This window comes from Bombyx mori, chromosome 25, assembly GCF_030269925.1.
Source record: "Bombyx mori chromosome 25, ASM3026992v2".
NCBI lineage: Eukaryota > Metazoa > Arthropoda > Insecta > Lepidoptera > Bombycidae > Bombyx > Bombyx mori.
The window spans coordinates 8,648,662-8,668,379 of NC_085131.1; the positions used below are offsets into that span (position 1 = coordinate 8,648,662).

A 19,718-nucleotide genomic window follows, 5' to 3' on the forward strand; every position below is an offset into this window, starting at 1 on the left:
TGTCATTTTCTTGTCCTAAATAACGTTCTTCATTCGATCGAGATGACTGTTTATTTTACACTGTGGCAAGGCCTTTTTTAGTTCATAATCAATTGTTTTTTTAAGGCTTAAACGGGTATCTACCTGCTGTGTACACGCGACGCACCGCGGAAACTGACGCGTGGACCTTACATAAGGCAGTCTCACTTGGAAACAACTGTGAGTTACTTCAAAGATTTTAGATATCAAACTATATTTGTTTCAGACTTCAACTGATTTTTATATAACAGTATTCTATGTCTTTCTAGTTGCTATTTCGTTTAGAATGTTTTTAAATGCTGTAGATTTATAATTAAATTTTTTTCCAAGCATTGGAAGCAAACAATATTTTATTAGGTATATTCATAAAATTATCATGTGTTACGGTGAGCTGGTCTGATGATAAATATGGAATCCGGTTAACAGAATTGAATAGTAAACTCATAAATTTGAACTCTGTTAATAAAATATGAATGTTTGGTTGTTCGTAATAAACACGTACGCATCTGTTTTTTTTGATGGAATAGGGTTGTCAAAGTCAAGAATCCGCAACCTCAATGTGATTTTTTTTTCATATAGCTCAAAATTATATTAAGACAACCTGCCTGTTTGTATCGTAATATCTTGGCCCATAAATATCTCTAGCCGAGACAGCTCTGTGATCTTGCGATCTGTGAACTTGGGCCCGTAATGGAAGACTTGGGCTCCGATAGCCAAGTAGACCTCTTTAGCCCGTTCAATCACCAAAGCAATATTCATTTAGATAAACAATTTCAATTAAGATTAAAAAACATTAAATCAGCTGATAAACATTTCGTTCATTGACCCTGAGTTAAGAATTTTAATAGCATTGTTTATAAATAATAAATCGTGTCATCATGTTTAATAAAATATTTTTATTTTATTTTATTTATTTATCATTTTTCTTACTCATAGGTATAAATAATAACATATCAGCGAAATCTTAGACAGGCCTTTATTTTAATAACCATGTTAGTATTTTTTTTATTGTTTAGATGGGTCGACGAGCTCGCAGCCCACCTGGTGTTAAGTGGTTACCGGAGCCCACAGACATCTACAACGTAAATGCGCCACCCACCTTTAGATATAAGTTCTAAAGTCTCAAGTATAGTTACAACGGCTGCTCCACCCTTCAAACCAAAACGCATTACTGCTTCACGGCAGAAATAGGCAGGGTGGTACACGCAACAATGGCTATGAACATTTGAATGTTAACAACTGGACGTTTCTAGACAAACCTTACACTTTATGTCTTCTTCTTCTTCTTAGTCGAATACTTCATTGCTGAAGGTCGTGTCCTTGAAAGCCCTTCGTGGCTCTTTGTACCCTCAGCTTCCATTTGCTTCGGTTTTCGGCTTCTCTCAGGGCGTTCGTAACAGAGAGTCCAGTGAGCGCAGCTATCTGATCCGACCAACGGTTTGGTGGCCGGCCAGCGGGTCTTTTCCCTTCTACCTTGCCCACCACAATCAATCTTTTAAGGTTGTCTGGTGGCCGCCGAGCAATATGACCAAAGTAACCAAGAACCTTCTGGTAGCAAATCGTCGACAGTCTCGTTTCTATACGAAGTTGCTCGAGAATAGATTTGTTTCTTCTCTTGGCGGTCCACGGTATGCGGAGCATTCTTCGCCAACACCACATCTCGAACGCTTCTATTTTTTACTTCGTGTAGTGCAGACAAAATATTCACTATAATTGCAGATTAACAAAAATGTATTCACTGACGAACTCGCTCTTCCTAATAAATATATTGTTACGCCGGTAAGAGTAACGCCATCTAGCGTCGAATAGCAGAAACGAATATTAAAAGATCTAGTAAGGTCGAAAACGCTCGAGAAGTACAACGCCATCTATTGTCAAATGGCGCATATCGAAAATATTCGACTTGACAGGAATGTTCTCGATAGTTCTAGGGATGTCGTATCGACTATAAAAGCGTTGCAGGGATGTCACGAAGGCAGTTAATCGAATTTACCCGAAGCGAAACAGCGAACGGATCACCTAAAGCAAAGCGGAAGAAGTGAATTGAGAATTTTAAAGTGTTCGTTAAGTGTCCTAAGTGTTAATGCAGTTTAAATTTGTACTTCGGTAAAAAAAAAATTATCTCTAACCCCAGCGCGTAACAATGTTTATTTCGCTATATCTTCCGCTAGATCTTATCTGCGTTCATCCAAAGTGCGTTTCCAGAGATCTTTTTTACTAGATCTGCCATTATCTGGCTTTGGAATGAGCTCTCCTCTACGGTGTTTCCCGAGCGTTATGACATGTCCTTATTCAACCGAGTCTTGTGGAGAGTAGCTTACATTAGGCAAGGATTTGGCTCTGCTGACGTCCATGCGCGACGCGCTCACCATCATGTAGACCGCGTGTTCGTCTGGCTACAAGAGCAAATAAAAAGTCCGAAATCTTCACTCAGATTAAATTCATTTCAATTAAATTAAAAACGATTAGACACGTTTTATTAAAGATTGATGAACCCTTATCATCTTTCGTATCTAACGTAGATAGCTATTAAAGTGCATATAGACGTACTAAGGTTCAGATCTGAATTTCGTATTAAATACATGTCAGTTTAATAAATTTCATTGTTGCTATTGAGCTGTTTCTGTTTCCGCTGGGACTCCAATACTGTCAATGCAATTTGAGGCTTCAATCTTACATCCTAAGGTCTAAGATATCCGCCCGATTTTGAGTTTACCCATGATCATCTAGTTTACCCTTCTTAGTAAATTATTTTATTACATTTTTTTTTAAAGTTTTGATTTAAATGAAAAAACGTTAGGTTTATCCGATATTATTGGTAACATAAATGTTTTCATAATAATTCTTAATAATTATCATTTACTAGCTGACCCGGCAGAGTTCGTAGTGCCTCAATCGATAAATAAAAAAATCTAAACTTTGGTATAAAATAAACTTAAAACAAACAAAAGGAATCCGTCCGACGGGGACACATCAAAGGAAAAACAAAATTGTTATTTTTATTTAATTTCGAGCATTTTTATATTTATCTATATTTCGAGCATTTTTATATTTTTATATTTATCCTTTTAAACCTTCTCTGGACTTCTACAAATATTTCAAGACCAAAATTAGCCAAATCGGTCCAGCCGTTCTCGAGTTTTAGCGAGACTAACAAACAGCAATTCATCTTTATATATAAAGATTATTAAAAGCATTACATTATAAAGATAATAAATGTAATAAAAAGATCATTGTTCTAATTTTGAGCGGCAACGTTCTCTGGAAAGCGAGACGGGTTGAGCGTGCGGTGAACCCCCACAGCCCCCACTAAACCCGACACTGTATCTTCTGCGACGTTTATAAAGACAACTAAATCACCTAACGTTTATTGATATAAGTACATGAGTCTTTATAGCCATTTGAACGGACGTCAAACTACAACAGACATGATAGTATTAACAGTGTATTTTATAGTTTTGTGTCTCGTGTTAGGCTCGGATTGTAAATCTGAATCGGGTTCGAACACCGATAGTGAAATGGCCGCGACATATCCTCACGAAGACGCCGCCGATCTGGCATACAAGAAGTCCGAGGAAACGTACCAGGAATGGGATAAATATTGGAGCGAAGTAATGAATTCTAGAAGCGACAGCATACTCACCATAACGCAAGGTATTCATTCTTTTTTCTTTTTTTCTGGGCCGGGAAAAAGAAAAAAAGGTATTCATTCATGTGCAAACATCATGCATGACACAAACGTTATGATAACGAAATGAGATGACACGTTTCAAATATTTAGTGCATGATTTAAAATGTGGAATAGTTAGAATTTTTTTTAATTTAATTTAAAATTACTGGTTAATGTTGTATGAATAACAAACTATGAAATTCGTATATTCGTTTTTTTTATCGGTCATAATAAATATTAAAGTTTGATTGTATTGAAAAGATATTCTTTCAGTATGCCAATACATAAGCTATATAAGTCTGAGTAATAATATTACGACTGAGAGGTACAATACTTTAGAAAAATAAAAATACCACATAAAGATAAAGTTTCAAAGTTTCTAGTTTGAATGAAAACACATGTATAGCGCAGCTGTGTTTACTGTTGACTAGCTATAATTTTTTTTTTCAAGATTTTTATCCGAATTTGAATATAAAACTTAAAACACTTTTCTTCGCTTTTTCAATATGGACTTCCGTGGTCTAATTACTTAATACCAGTTCATTCAATCATAATTAAATTTTTATAATAAAGTTAATTCTTAATAAGATTCCATCTGTTCCAATTTTCCATCCCAGAGTTCTTGCTCAGAAAATGCAAGATTACCTTGCTCGAAAAAAATCGGCACGGATTGTGACAATGGATCCGCAAACCGCAAAGGATCATAAGCCTGTACGCCCATACGACCTATTAACCCGATCACCCTCTTCGGCCAGCCTATACCTTGGGCCAGGAAGGTCAAGTACCTGGGAGTCACCCTGGATGCATCCATGACATTCCGCCCGCATATAAAAACAGTCCACGACCGTGCCGCATTTATTCTCGGCAGACTCTATCCCATGATCTGTAAGCGGAGTAAAATGTCCCTTCGATCAAGGTGACACTTTACAAAACTTGCATAAGGTCCGTCATGACTTACGCGAGTGTGGTGTTCGCTCACGCGGCCCGCACACACATAGACACCCTCCAATCCCTACAATCCCGCTTTTGCAGGTTAGCCGTCGGGGCTCCGTGGTTCGTGAGGAACGTTGACTTACACGACGACCTGGGTCTCGAATCAATTCAGAAATACATGAAGTCAGCGTCGGAACAGTACTTCGATAAGGCTATGCGTCATGATTATCGCCTTATCGTTGCTGCCGCTGACTACTCCCCGAATCCTGATCATGCAGGAGTCAATCACCGTCGACGCCCTAGACACGTCCTTACGGATCCATCAGATCCAATAACCTTTGCATTAGACGCCTTCAGCTCTAATACTAGGAGCAGGCCTAGGGACCCCGGTAACCGTACTCGTCGAACTCGACAAAGAGGTCGACGTGCAACCTAACCCATGCATCAGCCCGCTGAGTTTCTCGCCGGATCTTCTCAGCGGGTCGCGATTCCGATCCGGTAATAGATTCATTCGCGAAGCAATTGCTCTTGAGTTGTTAGGTCTCCTTCAGAGGCGCTCGGGCAGTTGTTAGCAAATCCCACCCCTCTTGGCCGAGCCTCTGCTCGCCCACCTGTCCTGGTGAAACTGGAAAGGCCTTCGGGCCACCAGTAATCTTTCAATTATAAAAAAAGACCTATTAATAAGTACCGCTATTTAAACTTATGATATCCAGTTAGTCATTTCAAATTGAAATTAAGTGTAAGTGCAGACTTGCGCAGACAAAACGTGCGGATCATACGCTAGACGTTTATTGTATCATGTTTAATTCAATAAGCACGAATATCAGCTAATTATATAAATTAAGCTACGAGGGATGTCTTGTATTCGTCACACAGCTGTTTTCCAATTAGAAAACGTGCTTTCTAAACGGACCGGATTCTAGAATTTTCTCTCGGAATTTCATTATTAACGTTTCGATTCCAACGTGATCATCCAACCACAATGGTTACGTGCTATCTGATCTGTCTGAGCTATCTGATTGCTCAATAAGACTGAGACACAACCAAGGTGCATGTGAAAGATCAATTATCGACATTTAGTTATTTTTTTTGTATTATTTGAAAAGATACGTTATTTATTTTTTTTATTTACAGGATTACCTATGAATTGGGAATTGTCGAAGGCAGCTGAAGAAATGAAGGTCAGTAAAAGTTTCGATACATTATTACTGTGTATTATTGTTTGCTGATAGTGAACAGAATGGAATGCATATAAAGAGACCAACACTCAGCATTGGTTGAATTTAGCTTGAAGATGAGAGAGAGAAGGAGACGGAGAGAGAGAGAGAGGGAGGGGGAGAGAGAGAGAGAGAGGGAGGGGGAGAGAGAGAGAGAGGGAGGGGGAGAGAGAGAGAGAGAGGGAGTGTGTGAGAGAGAGAGAGGGAGTGTGAGAGAGAGAGAGAGAGAGGGAGTGTGAGAGAGAGAGAGAGTGTAATTGGGTTACCTTACCGTACTTCATAACTAGGCCATTTGAGCTATTTTAAAAGGTTTTTAATAAATTTAATCTCAGAATAACATAACGAATGGTACTTCAAAATCGCGTCGTTGGGTGTTCGCCCTCCGCCACGGCGAGCGGGTCGACCTCACGTACGGGCCCTGGGTGCCGCACTGCTTCGAGAACGATACCTACGTGCGGAAAGATTTGAACCTACCGCTGAAGTTGGCGCACAGGTATCACACGCAGCATTCGGTTTATAGCTTCGCATTCGTAGGTTCGCGACCGTCGCCTAAGGCCCGTGGTGCTCGCACCGATCCAACTGTACCTCATTAACTATTCTTATGTATAAGTAAAGATTGTCTTGTCGGATCCCTCGGATTCATTCTCGATGCTTTTAGGCCTCTCAAGCACCGGTTACCGTCCTTGCCGAACTCGTCGATTACGACGAAGAGTTCGACGAGCGAACTAACTAAGTTTCTCGCTGGATCTTATCCATTAACGGTGCTATTAGGAACCACAAGCACCGGTCACCATAGACATAGCCCACTGAGTTTCTCGCCGGATTTTCTTAGTGAGTCGCGTTTCCGATCCGGTGGTAGATTCTGCGAAGCACTGCTCTTGCTAAGGCCAGTGTTAGCAACACCCCGGTTTGAGCCCCGTGAGCTCACCTACACACGTTAGGGTGAAGCTGAAATAGCCTCTCAAGGATATCAGCGTAGGTAGGAAAAAAAACGCTGGATCTTCTCAGTGGTTCACGATTCCGATCCGATGGTAGATTCTGCGGAGCACTACTCTCGCTAGTGTTAGCTATTTTTTTCAGTTTGAGCCCGTGAGCTCACCTAACCATCCGGGCGTAGCTGAAATAACCTCTTTGGCTACCAGCGAATAGGTAGAGGAAAAAAAGTTAAGATATGAGTCGACTATTATCAAAGCCGGCAATGTGACTTTTGGACAATTATTGGTAAATCAGAAAAACGAATTATTGACTTTGTATTCCATTGGCAGTCACAAAACTCTTCTGAACGAGATCTTAGATAAATAACAGGTTAAGTATTAACCTTTATTTAATGCAGGTTTTGAACCGTATTCTTCGAAGGAGACGATTATATTCAATTCAATCTGTATTGACATATCAATAACATTTTTTTGTCCAAATGCACAAATTGCCACCTTTGATAATAGACGACTCATATATCTATCAAATCTGTCAAATTAATAAATCAATTGTGAGCGTATTGTGACTCCGTACTGTATCTGAGTGGGGGACCATTCTGCCTATTTTCGCTCGAAGCAGACGTTGTCTATGCACTTTAATACCAATAACATTAAGCCACTTAATTACGAGAGGTGTCGTGAGCTCGGTAACTCAAACAGTACTTCCTAGATCTTTCTAGAAGGCGCAAGTTTTGCTGTCAAACAATCTTTGTCGTCTAACAAAGTAACCAATTATTACGCCTGTTGATCATTGCCATTAATTTTTTTGGATTTTATTTCTCTTTAATAAATGTACTCTATTTCTAATCTAACAAATTTGATTTTATCAGAGCCGGTGGTAAAGGAGGGTACGTGAAAGACACCCCGCTGACCAGACTGGGATGGTTCCAAGCGCAGCTGGTGGGGGAGGGGATGAGGATGGCCGGCGTCTCCATCAAGCACGTGTACGCTTCGCCGGCGCTGAGATGCGTCGAGACTGCTCAGGGATTCCTGGACGGTAAGTTGTTATTGATCTAGCCAAGGCAAAATAAACTCTACGACCGGTTCGAAGAAGTGCCACATTCCTAAGAACCGGCGAAACGAACGCAGCTGATGTGATATATGCGTATATAAAATAAACTATATTTGTTGCTTAGATGAGGGGACGATTTGACGGCCACGTGCTATTAAATAGTGTGGTTTTTAAATATTTTTTTATGGCTTAGGTAGGTGGACGAGCTCACAGCTGGTGTTAAGTGGTTACGGGAGCCCATAGACATCTTCAACCTAAATACCGTCACCCACCTTGAGATATGAGTTCTAAGGTCTCAAGTATTACTGCTTCACGGCAAAAATAGGCAGGGTGGTGGTACCTACCCGTGTGGACTCACAAGAGATCCTTTCACCAGTAAAATAAAATAGAGTGGTTACTGCAGCCCATAGACATCAACAGCGTTCATGCCTTCACTCAACTTGAGATCCTCTCTGTTTGTGTACAGGCTTGCGTGCGGACCCGTCCGTGAAGATCAAAGTAGAGCCGGGCTTGTTCGAGTTTAAGAACTGGCACATGCCCAAGGGAATCGACTTCATGACGCCCATCGAACTGTGCAAGGCCGGCCTCAACGTCGACATGACGTAAGCAATCCTTTATACTGATTCGAATGAAAACGCACGCTCCAGGTTGTCTGATTAATGTGTTTATTGGAAAGGTTTATTAAAGAATATAATTTAACAATGATATGTATTAAAAAAACAAAAATTGATAGTTAAGTACTGAGGGCTTTAAAATTTTTAGTGGGGACAGAGAGATGTATGTCCGTCGATCTGTGTGCTTAGTGCGAGTTTTTTAACGTTCTCGATAGCGTAAAAGTTAGTTTAAAGTGTGTAATGGGATCGATTGCCTACGTTTGCCGCTAGGGGCGCTGTTCCAACTGCATACAAAGTTGAGTTAACTTTTACGCTATCGAGAACGTTAAAAAACTCGCACTAAGCACACTGTCCCGTTTAGAAAGTGACGTTTGTGGATACAGTAGTTTGTATATTATGTATTTAAAGGACTTCTGTATAACTTTTTTTTTGCTTTTTAGGAAGTTTTTTTTCGTAGTACAATTAATTGTTAATATAGTGAAAAAAAAATACAGTTCGAATTTTGGAATCGTAAATTCCCTTATACTCGTAAGGCAAGAACTCTTCGCTGTAATTGTTACTAATTGTACGAATATATTTTCCGAAAGGTTTCTTTCGTAAGCCCCTGTCTCCCTGTGAGAGATCGTTACCAGACAAATACTGCCCTGTGACACGGTCCAGTGACGTATTCAGCCAATAACCCGAAGAGAACCCCTCATATTTTACTAGTTCATGCAGAAATATGCGATTCATTTTTTAGTTACAAACCGTACGTCGAGATGGATGCATCTGCCGAGACAATGGACGAGTTCTTCAAACGCGGCGAAGTAGCGATGCAGGCCGCCGTCAACGACACCGAAAAAGACGGTAATCGCAAAATTTTTGATGATAATTTTTTTTAATTATTATTTATTTGGGTGGACGAGCTCACAGCCCTCGTAGTGTTAAGTGGTTGCTGGAGCCCATAGACATCTAAAATGTAAATGCCGCCGCCCACCTTGAGATATAAGTTCTAAGGTCTCAGTATGGTTACAACGACAACTATAGAGAAAAAAAAATATTATTCACAAAAGATTTTTTTTTAACAGGCGGTAACGTAATATTCATTGGGCACGCGATCACACTGGACCAGATGGTGGGAGCGCTGCACCGACTCCGCGACGACATGGAGGACGTGCAGCCATACGAAATAGGTAGGAACCTGCTGAAGGTTCCGTACTGTGCCCTCGGCGCCATGAGAGGCAAGCCTTGGGACGTAGTCTCGCCTCCCTGTCCCCCCTCTATCAACTCTAGTTCTGGAAGGTTCGACTGGAGAATACTAATAAAATAACGAAATTTAGCCAGTAAGATTGTATTCGAGCTAAATTTCAGAAAAAAAATAATGCGATTTGATCAAATTCATTTTTCGACTTTGTTGGTATTTTACCTTTATTTTGCATTTGCTATATTATAATATACATATATTAAGTCCTGTTACACCGTGTATAAGCGCAGTACTCTTATAAGATTGATAGAATAATTTAAATGTCAAAATATTTTATAATTACTAATTCTGTAACTAATTGGTTTTTATAATCTAGTACAAACGATAATAATATATTCATGTATTATTATGATAATGTTATAATTAAAATTACACTTTTTTATTATATAAATTTATAATCTAGCAATATTATTATATAATGTTCTTCTCGTATGTCAATCATCAAAAATACATTACTAGATATTATATAGATATTAGAATGAAATATTACTAGAATTTTATTTTAATATAAATAAATAAAGACGCACCCAATTCAAATAGATCTTTTATAGTTATTTGAAGTTTCTTAAAAACTTTTGCTGATAGTGAACACATCATTACAATGAAATAGATCGAAAAATTGACGTTTTTAAATTATGGTACAGAAAAAATTAGTCATCATATATGTTGTATCAAATCATTTTTCAATGAGGTTTATTTATGTCGAGGATCGCTGCTGAATCTGAAATCTCAATAATGTACTAGTAAAATATCATTAAGTGAAAATGGTAATGTTGAACTCAAGACTAAATAATATAACGTTTCCATCGTACGCTTTCATTTACTTCTCAGTATACTTGTCATTTTTCCGTGGTCATAACTTTTAGACATTTTTTTTTTTTTAAATCCTATCCCAAAAATGGCATTTCAATCAAATTAAACATGTCCCTGTCCCGCCCAGCGCCCCTAATGAATAAGCCAAGTCTGGGGATTTTCTGCTGAGCACACCGATCCCAAAAACGATCATAAGGACATCTATAATACTCTCGTTTAATAGAATAAGGTTTGCAGTTTGGAAAGTTGAACTCGTGAATACAAGATCTTGTCTCGTGTAAATATTTGCTAAACTGAACTTAAACTTAGTTGTAAGTTAAAATTTCGTGAACAAATGCAATCAGCAGTCTGTCCGGCGTTCCTCGCGTCATCCGTTATATGTAAACAAATTTTAAAAATTAATTTTTTATAGTCTTAACAAAGTAAACAAATATTACACCTATTGATCGTTGCCATTTTAAGTTTTATAATTATTTGTTTCTATTTGTTCTGAATAATTGTATTCTATTTCAACTCTATGTTTAAAGTATGTGTACTCATTAATGTTATAAGTAAACAAAAAAAAAACGTATTTAATCACTTTTATATTGTGTAAGCAATCAGCAACAGATTGCACGTAAATTAGTAAACCGGGACATTTGCCAATATACATACGTATACACGCAGGTGCAGTAGAATTGTTAAAAAAATCGAGAATTCACTTATCATACTAGTGCCCAGTGGCCAGTATTTATTCGAGTATTTGGTGACAATTAAAAATATTTCATTTCGGAATTTTGTTAACAATTCTATTATTATTTTGCGTTTATCGAATGTGATAATCCGTTAGACTGATTAGAATTGGTTTTCTTTATGTTTTTAATATTAATAATATTAATTAATAATTTAGATTTTAAACTGATATGTGTTTAGATACAATTATAATCCGTGTTTTTTTTTTTTACAAATAGAGGATTATTTTTAGCAATAGATAAGTGGGCTAAAACCAACAGTTCGAACTGAAGTTTATAATCACATTCGAAAATTTAACTTTTGTGTATGATATGATTCGAACAAAACTCACTGTCGCAATATGGTATACACTTGATATGTTTTGTAATAGTTGTAAGAGTAAGGAGAGAAATAAAATATGTAGTCAACACACATATCTTCTGTTTTTATTTAATAAAATTCAGCATAAAATACAATTGATATACAAACTACACAACATTATGAAAATCATAAAAATTAAAACTACAAAAAAGTACCATAAACTTTCTTGGCCGTAAAACGTATTACCATCTAATCACTTAAGGTTCGACATTTAAAATTTTTCATTAGATACTATAGACATTAGAATTTCACATTTCCTTTAAAAATGTAATTGACACGAAGGATGAGTGTTATGGACATTTGATGACTCCATGAACAAATATAAAGACACCTTTAATAACAAAGTTTCGATGCATAGAACTAACTAACGAGATACTTGACTAGAAAAACGAATATTTAAAAGCAAGAAATGCAACATTAGCCTTAACACTATAACATACAAATCACATTAAAACAATAAGTATACAAGAACTGTTGTTTAATATAACTACAAAGCAATATCATGAACAACTATAAAATGAGCAACAGACTTACAAAGTAGTAAAAAAAAAACCTGGGCTTGTGAACAATAAGTACAAAACGTAAGGTCATCATCAATATGTGAACTATGACAGAGAGAGACAAATAACAAATAGATCTTACTTTAGTAAAGACTAGCGACCCGCCCTCGCTTCGCTTCGGAAACATTAAAACACACATGAAACCAAAAAAATAAATAAAAAAAAATTAAAAAAGTAGCCTATGTTCATCAGGGACAATGTCGGCTTCTAATGAAAAAAGAATTTTTCAAATCGGTCCAGTAGTTTCGGACCCTATTCGAAACAAACAAACAAACAAATCTTTCCTCTTTATAATATTAGTATAGATATAGATGTACAAACTTCAACAACATATATTACATTAATCAAGTCTCACTTTTAGTATAATTCATTCGTTCAGAGATAACTTCTTCTACAATTTTTTGTATCATCTTTCTATCTTCAGCCTTAATATCTTCTGGTTTTGTTTTATCATCATATATTTTTCTATCTATAAGTCTCACTATAACCTCTTCTACTATAGCATCTAGATTTTCGTTCGTAGGATTTTCTTCGCTTAGTTCAACTATGTTTCCCAATGTTTCTTTGGGTGGTTCTGTATGATCTTGATTTTCTAACTCTTCTTCACCACGTACATCTTCTAATTCCGGTATATCTCCTCTTCCGTCTTCTTCTGGTTTACTTACAGAGTCATCCAAAACTAACACTTCTGATATGATATCTTTTTTTTCTGATATTTCTTCAGCGATATGTTGGTGGCGTTTCATTATTTCTCTTAGTTTATCTTTTGCCGATTGAACGACTTCTTTGCGAGTTTCCGTTTTAATTTTTTCAATGGCTTTCTTTTTCCTGGCTTGCCTTAACAATTTTAAGTCATCAAAGGCTTTTTTGGCTTTTAATTTTGACGAATCTTCTTTCGTTAACCTATCTTTGATTTCTGCTGAGACATCTTCTTTAAGATCTTCCGATGTTTTGGGAACATCAGGAGCAGTACTATCTACTATCAACACATTAGTTACCTGTTCCACGTTTTTTATTGTAACAATTTTCTCATTAACTTCATGAGAATTATCTAAGGCATGAGTTTCAATGTTTTCTTCATTTATGTCATATAATAACTCTTTTTGTTCCAGTGAATCTTCGTTTGTTAATATTTCATTTTCAATACTATATGGCAGATTACCATCATCTTTCACTAGCCCATATGGATATTCTCTAAAATTCTTTCTCTCTAAAATGAACAGGGCAGGTTTTGTCTTTATTTTTATTGGTGGTATAAACTTATAATTTATAGTGATATGTGAAAACGATTCAATGCTATCTAAGATTTCGTGGCTTTCAGATAATGCTTTGACACTCGATGAATATTTGCTTTTAGCTTCAATTAAGAGATGAGTGTAGTCTTCGAGCTGATGTGGTTCTAAATTTTCAGTTTTATTATACAACCAATTATCGTGAATTTGAGTGAAACGAGAAACTCCAGTTTGAGCCGCGAGATTGCAAATGTGTACATTCACGTATGGCTCATTTTTCACCAATTTGTGGAACCTGTCAAAAGAAAAGAACTGTAACTCGTAATGTAATAAATATTAGGGGTTAAAGTATGAAATTGCCGATTTGTACTAAAAATTGAAATTGTTTTTTTTTCCTTAAAACCGAAAGGCATTACTGCTTCACGGCAGAAATAGGCAGGGTGGTGGTACCCATCCGCGCGCACTCACAAGAGGTCCTACCACCAGTAATAATTTTCTAAAGTATCCATCTTTCTTTTCTAAGCTGAATAAAAAAAAAAGCTGAAAGTCGATAATCGAAAGTTGCACATTTTTTAAAAGAAGTATCTCATAGGTACCATTTGAAAAAATTCACACAAAAATCTGAAACCATGAAGGTTCTATGCCATTTCGAAGTACCTATTACAATAAAACGGCAATTTCATACTTTAACCCCTATTATATTGAAGAAAAATATGTATAATAAAGAAAAAAATACCTTGTAATTGCTGCACCACCTGGGTAATTGGTCATAGCGACTAAAACGAAAGCTAAAGTCATAATCAAGTTGCCGATGAGAACTAAGATTGATGCCCAAAAACATAATTCATAAACAGGCGCTTTTTGTCTCCGCACGTATCTGGGAACATGGACAATTCTTTGGTCAGTACTTGGTTATAGTCATTCTATGCGTACCGATATAAAATATCTAGTTAATTTTCTGTGTTGCGATGTACGTATATTTGGAAAAGAAAAAGTTTCTTGCTGATTCTTCTCGGTGGTAAAATTTGATTATGAAATTATTGACGAAACGGTGATATCGAATGAGGTCGAATTTTGAATATTATTGCATCACAATTTTACTGCACATTCTCGACATTAGATTATTTAATAATACTAACGGTATAGAATTTATCTTCACTGAACATCTAAGCAAAAGTTTTAATTTTAAGCCACAGTACTTACACATGAGAAATAACACTTGCTGGAGCCAAATTGAGCAAAGGAAACACGTAAATAATAAATCGAAGTTCCTTGTGTGGAAGAAACGAATATAGAAGTATATAAGAAAAAGATAGGGCTATAACTGGTACAAGTCTTCTGTCTAGGTAAACGCCGACTGGAATGAGTATAAAGCTTGGTCCAAGGCCACGGGGCAGAGCTGAATAGAAATACCATAGGAATGGTAATGTCTGTTATTGAGTTAAATGAATTATTATTTTTTTTTTACTGGTGGTAGGACGTCTTGTGAGTCCGCATGGGTAGGTACCACCACCCTGTCATTTCTGCCGTGAAGCAGTAATGCGTTTCGGTTTGAAGGGTGGGGCAGCCGTTGTAACTATACTTGAGACCTTAGAACTTATATCTCAAGGTGGGTGGCGCATTTACGTTGTAGATGTCTGTGGGCTCCAGTTACAATTTAACACCAGGTGGGATGTGAGCTCGTCCTCCCATCTAAGCAATAAATAATAATAAGATTACTAAAAAGATTCGCTACATTACAATAATGTTGGTTATCTTCAAATTGTTTGTTGAACTAGCTTGCTGGTAGAAGTTAGACAATAAACATTAAACAAAAAGGATACGCCCCAATTTGAGCTTTTGTTTAAGATTGTGTTGTACCATAAAACTTCCGCTTCGGGCCACAGCAGCCGACCCCAGAATATGGAATCTATGATCACTGTTATGGCAATCAGACCAATTCCGGCAGGTACAACTATTTTGAATAGCCTGTAAAAAACAAATATAAACTGAAGTATGTATGTATAACGTATACAGTCAAACCTGGGTAAGCGAGAACTGGATAAGTGAGAAAACTCTATAAGTGAGAGTAATAGCCAGGACCCGTCACTTTAAGCTCCCAAAACCTCTATTAGAGAGAAACAGAAACCTCTGTAAGAGAGAGTCGTTTTACCCTCATGGACCTCCGTAAGCGAGACTGCTAATTATCTATACCTCTATAAGCGACAGTCGAGCTTTATTTATTTATATTATTTAGGAGGAACAAATGAAAAAACAAATTACAAATTTAACATCTGCTATTTTATGACTCATTCTTAACTTTTATGGAACTTCCTTCTATTGTTTTTGTATTGTTTTCTCGTCAATATTGAACCTATTCTATTTCGTGGAACGAAATAACGTTGTTATTTTATCGCATTCTTTTCGAATGGACACGTGTGCCTCTGCACCGTCCTGTTTGTCGGACTTACTCAGTTTATCGTTAATCAATTGCGAAGGAAAGTTCTGTTCTGCATCATGTCAAAACGGAAAATTAAAGTACTGTCATTAAGTAAATAGTGAATGCGTTTGAATCCGGAAAATCGCGAAATGAAATTCAGAGGGAGCATTAGCGAGAAACTCGGATTAGTGAGAAACCTCTATAAGCGAGAATGAGATTGTGCTCCCTTGAACTCTCGCTTATCCAGGTTTGACTGTATTATGTATAATTTTTTTGCATCATAACTTTTATTATACAAGTGTCCCACAAAGGGTAGATGGTGTTCTATTAGAAAACTCGATTGGACGAAAACGCAAACATTACCAAGTATCTAATTTCGGAACAATAAATACTTGAACACAACGAATAAACTATTCTTCTGCCAACCCTTGAATTATGTTTTAGGCCAGGTGTCGTAATATGATTCGTAAGAATAATAAGGTTGGCCACATACCACATGATGCGAATTTGTTTTGTTTTTTTATAGCTTACATAGGTGGACGAGATCACGACCGTCATGGTATTAAGTAGTTACTGAAGACCATAGACATCAACAATGTAAATGCCGTCACCCACTTTGAGGCATTTGTTGTAAGTCTCATTTTTTACAGTACAACGGCTGCCCTATCTTTAAAACCAAAACGTATTACCGTTTCACAGAGAGCTCACATTACGCACTAGCACCATTTAGTACCACCAGGACGTAAACGCATTAATGCCGGTGGTACAAATTTAGTGCACACACAGAATAGGTTTTTTTCCGGCAAATAGATAGGTACTGTCCCTGTGAAAGTTCTTTCATTAAGTTCCCTTTGCCACATAATAAACAATCTGTATCATTATAATCGAGGTTACGTAAGTGATACCGTGGATCGCTTGTATCTAACACATCCGTAAACGTTTAAAAGTTTAAAAAATATAATTGTAAAATCCCAACAATGCGGCCAACCTAATAGACGGGTTTTGTGAACTCAAACACGTGCTCGAGCACGTTACACGTGACCTCAGCGGATTCAAAAACAGTAACACACACTTAGATTCCGCTGGTGCCGCTGCGCTAGTCGTTACAGTGTGGACATATTAGTTAGCTTCTTTTATCTTTGCAATAATGGTAAAAATTAATAACATTCGCCGTAAAAAGGTTGCAAAAGTTAATGCGCCGTAGTACACAGTAATTTATAGTTGCATTTTTTGTCGTATTCGTTGTTTGAAATGACTTGAACGAATTTGTTATTGTCTATCATGTTCTAACACACTTAACTGAATGACCTAACAACTACTACTTTAGTTGTATAAATTCAGGGCTGTCATAAACAATGCATAAACTGGTTTTTGTATGAAGCTACTAATTAAAACTTTGATTTTTGTTACATGTTTTAACATGTTCCACATTGTTGATACCATAGCCACATTTTGGCTTGATATACCCATCATTGGACACTCTGTATAATTGCAGCTATATAGCATAGCCTATGTTAGTGAGAGTCAGAGAAATTTTAGTGCACTATGAGTAGATTTTGCTTGTGACACAATTCATGTACATATTGTGTACTGTTAGTGGTTAGAGATAATGGTAATTTTTACTACACTTACGTCTTAATGTCTATTTTTCTTGTATACAAATTCATAATGAGGAATAATCCAAAGAGCATTGCTAGCTCAGATCTGAATATTACAATAGCTGCACCTGCTGATATTATGAATTGTTTGTTGCTACCAGAAAACCACCCCTCATAAGCCAGCAACACTGAAAATTGTTTGTAGTGGCTAATAAATTCTGGGTTTTTAATAAAGAGTGAATTTGTTTTGGGTTCAGAAGTGCGTTGTGAGTTTCTTTTCCTTTTACATTTTTATTGGATAGGCAGAAATGGATTGAGTGAGTTTATGGCCCACACAAATTAGTGTTTTTGCAGGATTGACGTTTGATGTTCATTACATAATGTAATATGTTCATAATTGTAGCCATCCATAAAGATGAATTGATGAGTATAATTTCATTATCCATGCAACTAATTGTCATCAATGGCTACTACAATGATCAAATGTGTATAGTCACATCACTCAATATGAGCGCACCTTAATGGATAATTATTATTGATATATGAGTCGACTATTATCAAAGCCGGCAATCTGACTTTTGGACAATGATTGGTAAATCAGAAAAACGAATTATTGACTTTGTATTCCATTGGCAGTCACAAAACTCTTCGGAACGACATCTTAGATAAATAACAGGTTAACTATTAACCTTTATTTAATACAGGTTTTGAACCGTATTCTTTGAAGGAGACGATTATATTCAAATCAATCTGATATGACATTTCAATAAAAAATTTTTGTCCAAATGCACAGATTGCCGCCTTTGATAATAGACGACTCATATGACTATTTAAACCATATTGAGTTTCAATATATTATAATATTGTTTTATAGAATTGTGACCATTAGTAACCTTTTTTCTACATCCTCAGAATTCATCCAGAATGTTGGTGTTCATCAACCAAAATGAGTGTAATGTGGAAAAATAGCATGGTACTAGTGTAAACTCTGTATCTTCAATCAGATAACCAGCTGCCTAAAGTAAAATTAAAATTTATATTTATAATTTTGTTAATAACTTTAGTGATTACCAACTATTACTTTGCACAGGCAAGTTGTGGCTGTTGCACTATTGGATTTATTGCTATGTTTTGTTAAAACTTCAGCTAAATTATAATCGTGCAAAGAACACAGCTGTGGCTCTTATGGAACAACAGGCATGATAATTATGAAGTATTAACTTCCTCACTCAAGGTTTAAGTTTAAAGGTAACTTCTTACTTACCTAAGGGTAATACCATTATGTTAGGTAATGGTCGACTCATGTAAAACATGAAATGGAATTGAGTGATTGTGATGAGCGAGTACCACCAGGCAAAAGTGTTTCCAAACTGTTTCTGTATCACATTCCTTAGTCTACTCCATGTTACAATTACTGTCAGTGCCAGGGTCAAGCGAACTAAAATATTACCAAAATTTTGCAATTACACTAATTGAGAAAAGCGTCTAAAGAAATCATCATGCAATAACTACCATTTATAAATTAAAAAATAATTTAAAATTTAAAGGGTTTTAATATGTATTTATGAGTCAGTTTTGTTTGTTGTTGATACTATGTAAACAAACTTCAAAATATTTGTGTATTGTTGATTGAAATTATTTGGTTGACTGTGCCATTTATTTTGATCGGAACGTTAATATTTTAATATAAATACTAACCCGCGTATTGGACCCAAAATTTATTGAACCCAGAAAGAAATAAAACACCAACAGCTGGAGAACACAGCATCGAAATAATGAGCGGACCAATAAATGTTCGCGGCACAACTCCCGGGAACTCATTGTGGTCGTACTGGAATTGGAACAAAATTTATCCACTGTGTTAACTTATGATTCCAAAATTAGATTCTGTATGCACCTCTGAAAGGTTATGTCGGTGATATAAAATATCATGCACAGCCTGAATATTAAAACTTTCCTCTACTTTAGTGAATGGACAAAGTAATAAATGTAGGCTTGCAACAATGTAAAGAAGCTGAATCATTTCTAAACATTAATTTTGAACGGAAAACCGGAAAAACAATTAAACCATCATTTCTATCTTTTTTCGTTTGACATATTTGGATTCAGTGGGTAATCTATGTTTTGACATTTCAAGTAGGTACCTACATAGTATTAATTTATGTAGTTCCACTTTCCACCCCAATGTATCACACCATACAGCGTAGCCTTTTATATATTTATGTTTTATGATAAATAATGGGTGAAAAATGATATGGATAAAATGAGATGAAATTGATTTATTTGAGACTGTAAAAAGTTGAAATCAAACTAAATGAAACGA

At 36.4% G+C, this 19,718-nt stretch overlaps 2 protein-coding genes across 15 annotated transcripts in view; one reads left to right on the top strand and one right to left on the bottom strand.

The window, feature by feature from the left end:
* Nucleotides 1-11,639, top strand: part of LOC692444 (ecdysteroid-phosphate phosphatase) — a 24,174-nt gene extending 12,535 nt beyond the window's left edge. For 9 of the 14 annotated variants that reach the window (XM_038020190.2, XM_038020191.2, XM_038020193.2 and 6 more), the window contains 8 exons: nt 106-198; nt 3,493-3,672; nt 5,756-5,802; nt 6,171-6,331; nt 7,643-7,809; nt 8,291-8,426; nt 9,178-9,284; nt 9,506-11,639. In XM_038020190.2, coding sequence (XP_037876118.2) covers nt 106-198; nt 3,493-3,672; nt 5,756-5,802; nt 6,171-6,331; nt 7,643-7,809; nt 8,291-8,426; nt 9,178-9,284; nt 9,506-9,747 — 1,133 coding nt within the window. In that variant the 3' untranslated portion in view covers nt 9,748-11,639. 14 annotated transcript variants of the gene reach the window in all.
* Nucleotides 11,630-19,530, bottom strand: LOC101745504 (dol-P-Man:Man(7)GlcNAc(2)-PP-Dol alpha-1,6-mannosyltransferase). The gene is made up of 8 exons (XM_004921784.5): nt 19,293-19,530; nt 19,094-19,226; nt 18,660-18,833; nt 17,430-17,583; nt 15,202-15,346; nt 14,582-14,808; nt 14,115-14,255; nt 11,630-13,673 (listed from the first exon to the last, which is right to left on the bottom strand). The coding sequence occupies exons 1-8, from the start codon at nt 19,416-19,418 to the stop codon at nt 12,491-12,493; spliced, it is 2,283 nt and encodes a 760-aa protein (XP_004921841.2). The 5' UTR covers nt 19,419-19,530; the 3' UTR covers nt 11,630-12,490.
* Nucleotides 19,531-19,718: the final 188 nt, after the last annotated feature.

Bases quoted from the DNA above. Each gene is read 5' to 3' on its own strand.
- LOC101745504 (XM_004921784.5), bottom strand. From the start codon at position 19,418: ATGATTCAGCTTCTTTACATTGTTGCAAGCCTACATTTATTACTTTGT. The intron at 18,834-19,093 runs GTTAGTATTTAT...GTAATATTTTAG, and splicing joins ATTTTGGGTCCAATACGCGG to TTCGCTTGACCCTGGCACTG. The intron at 14,809-15,201 runs GTATCCTTTTTG...ACTCAATAACAG, and splicing joins ACAAAAGCTCAAATTGGGGC to ACATTACCATTCCTATGGTA.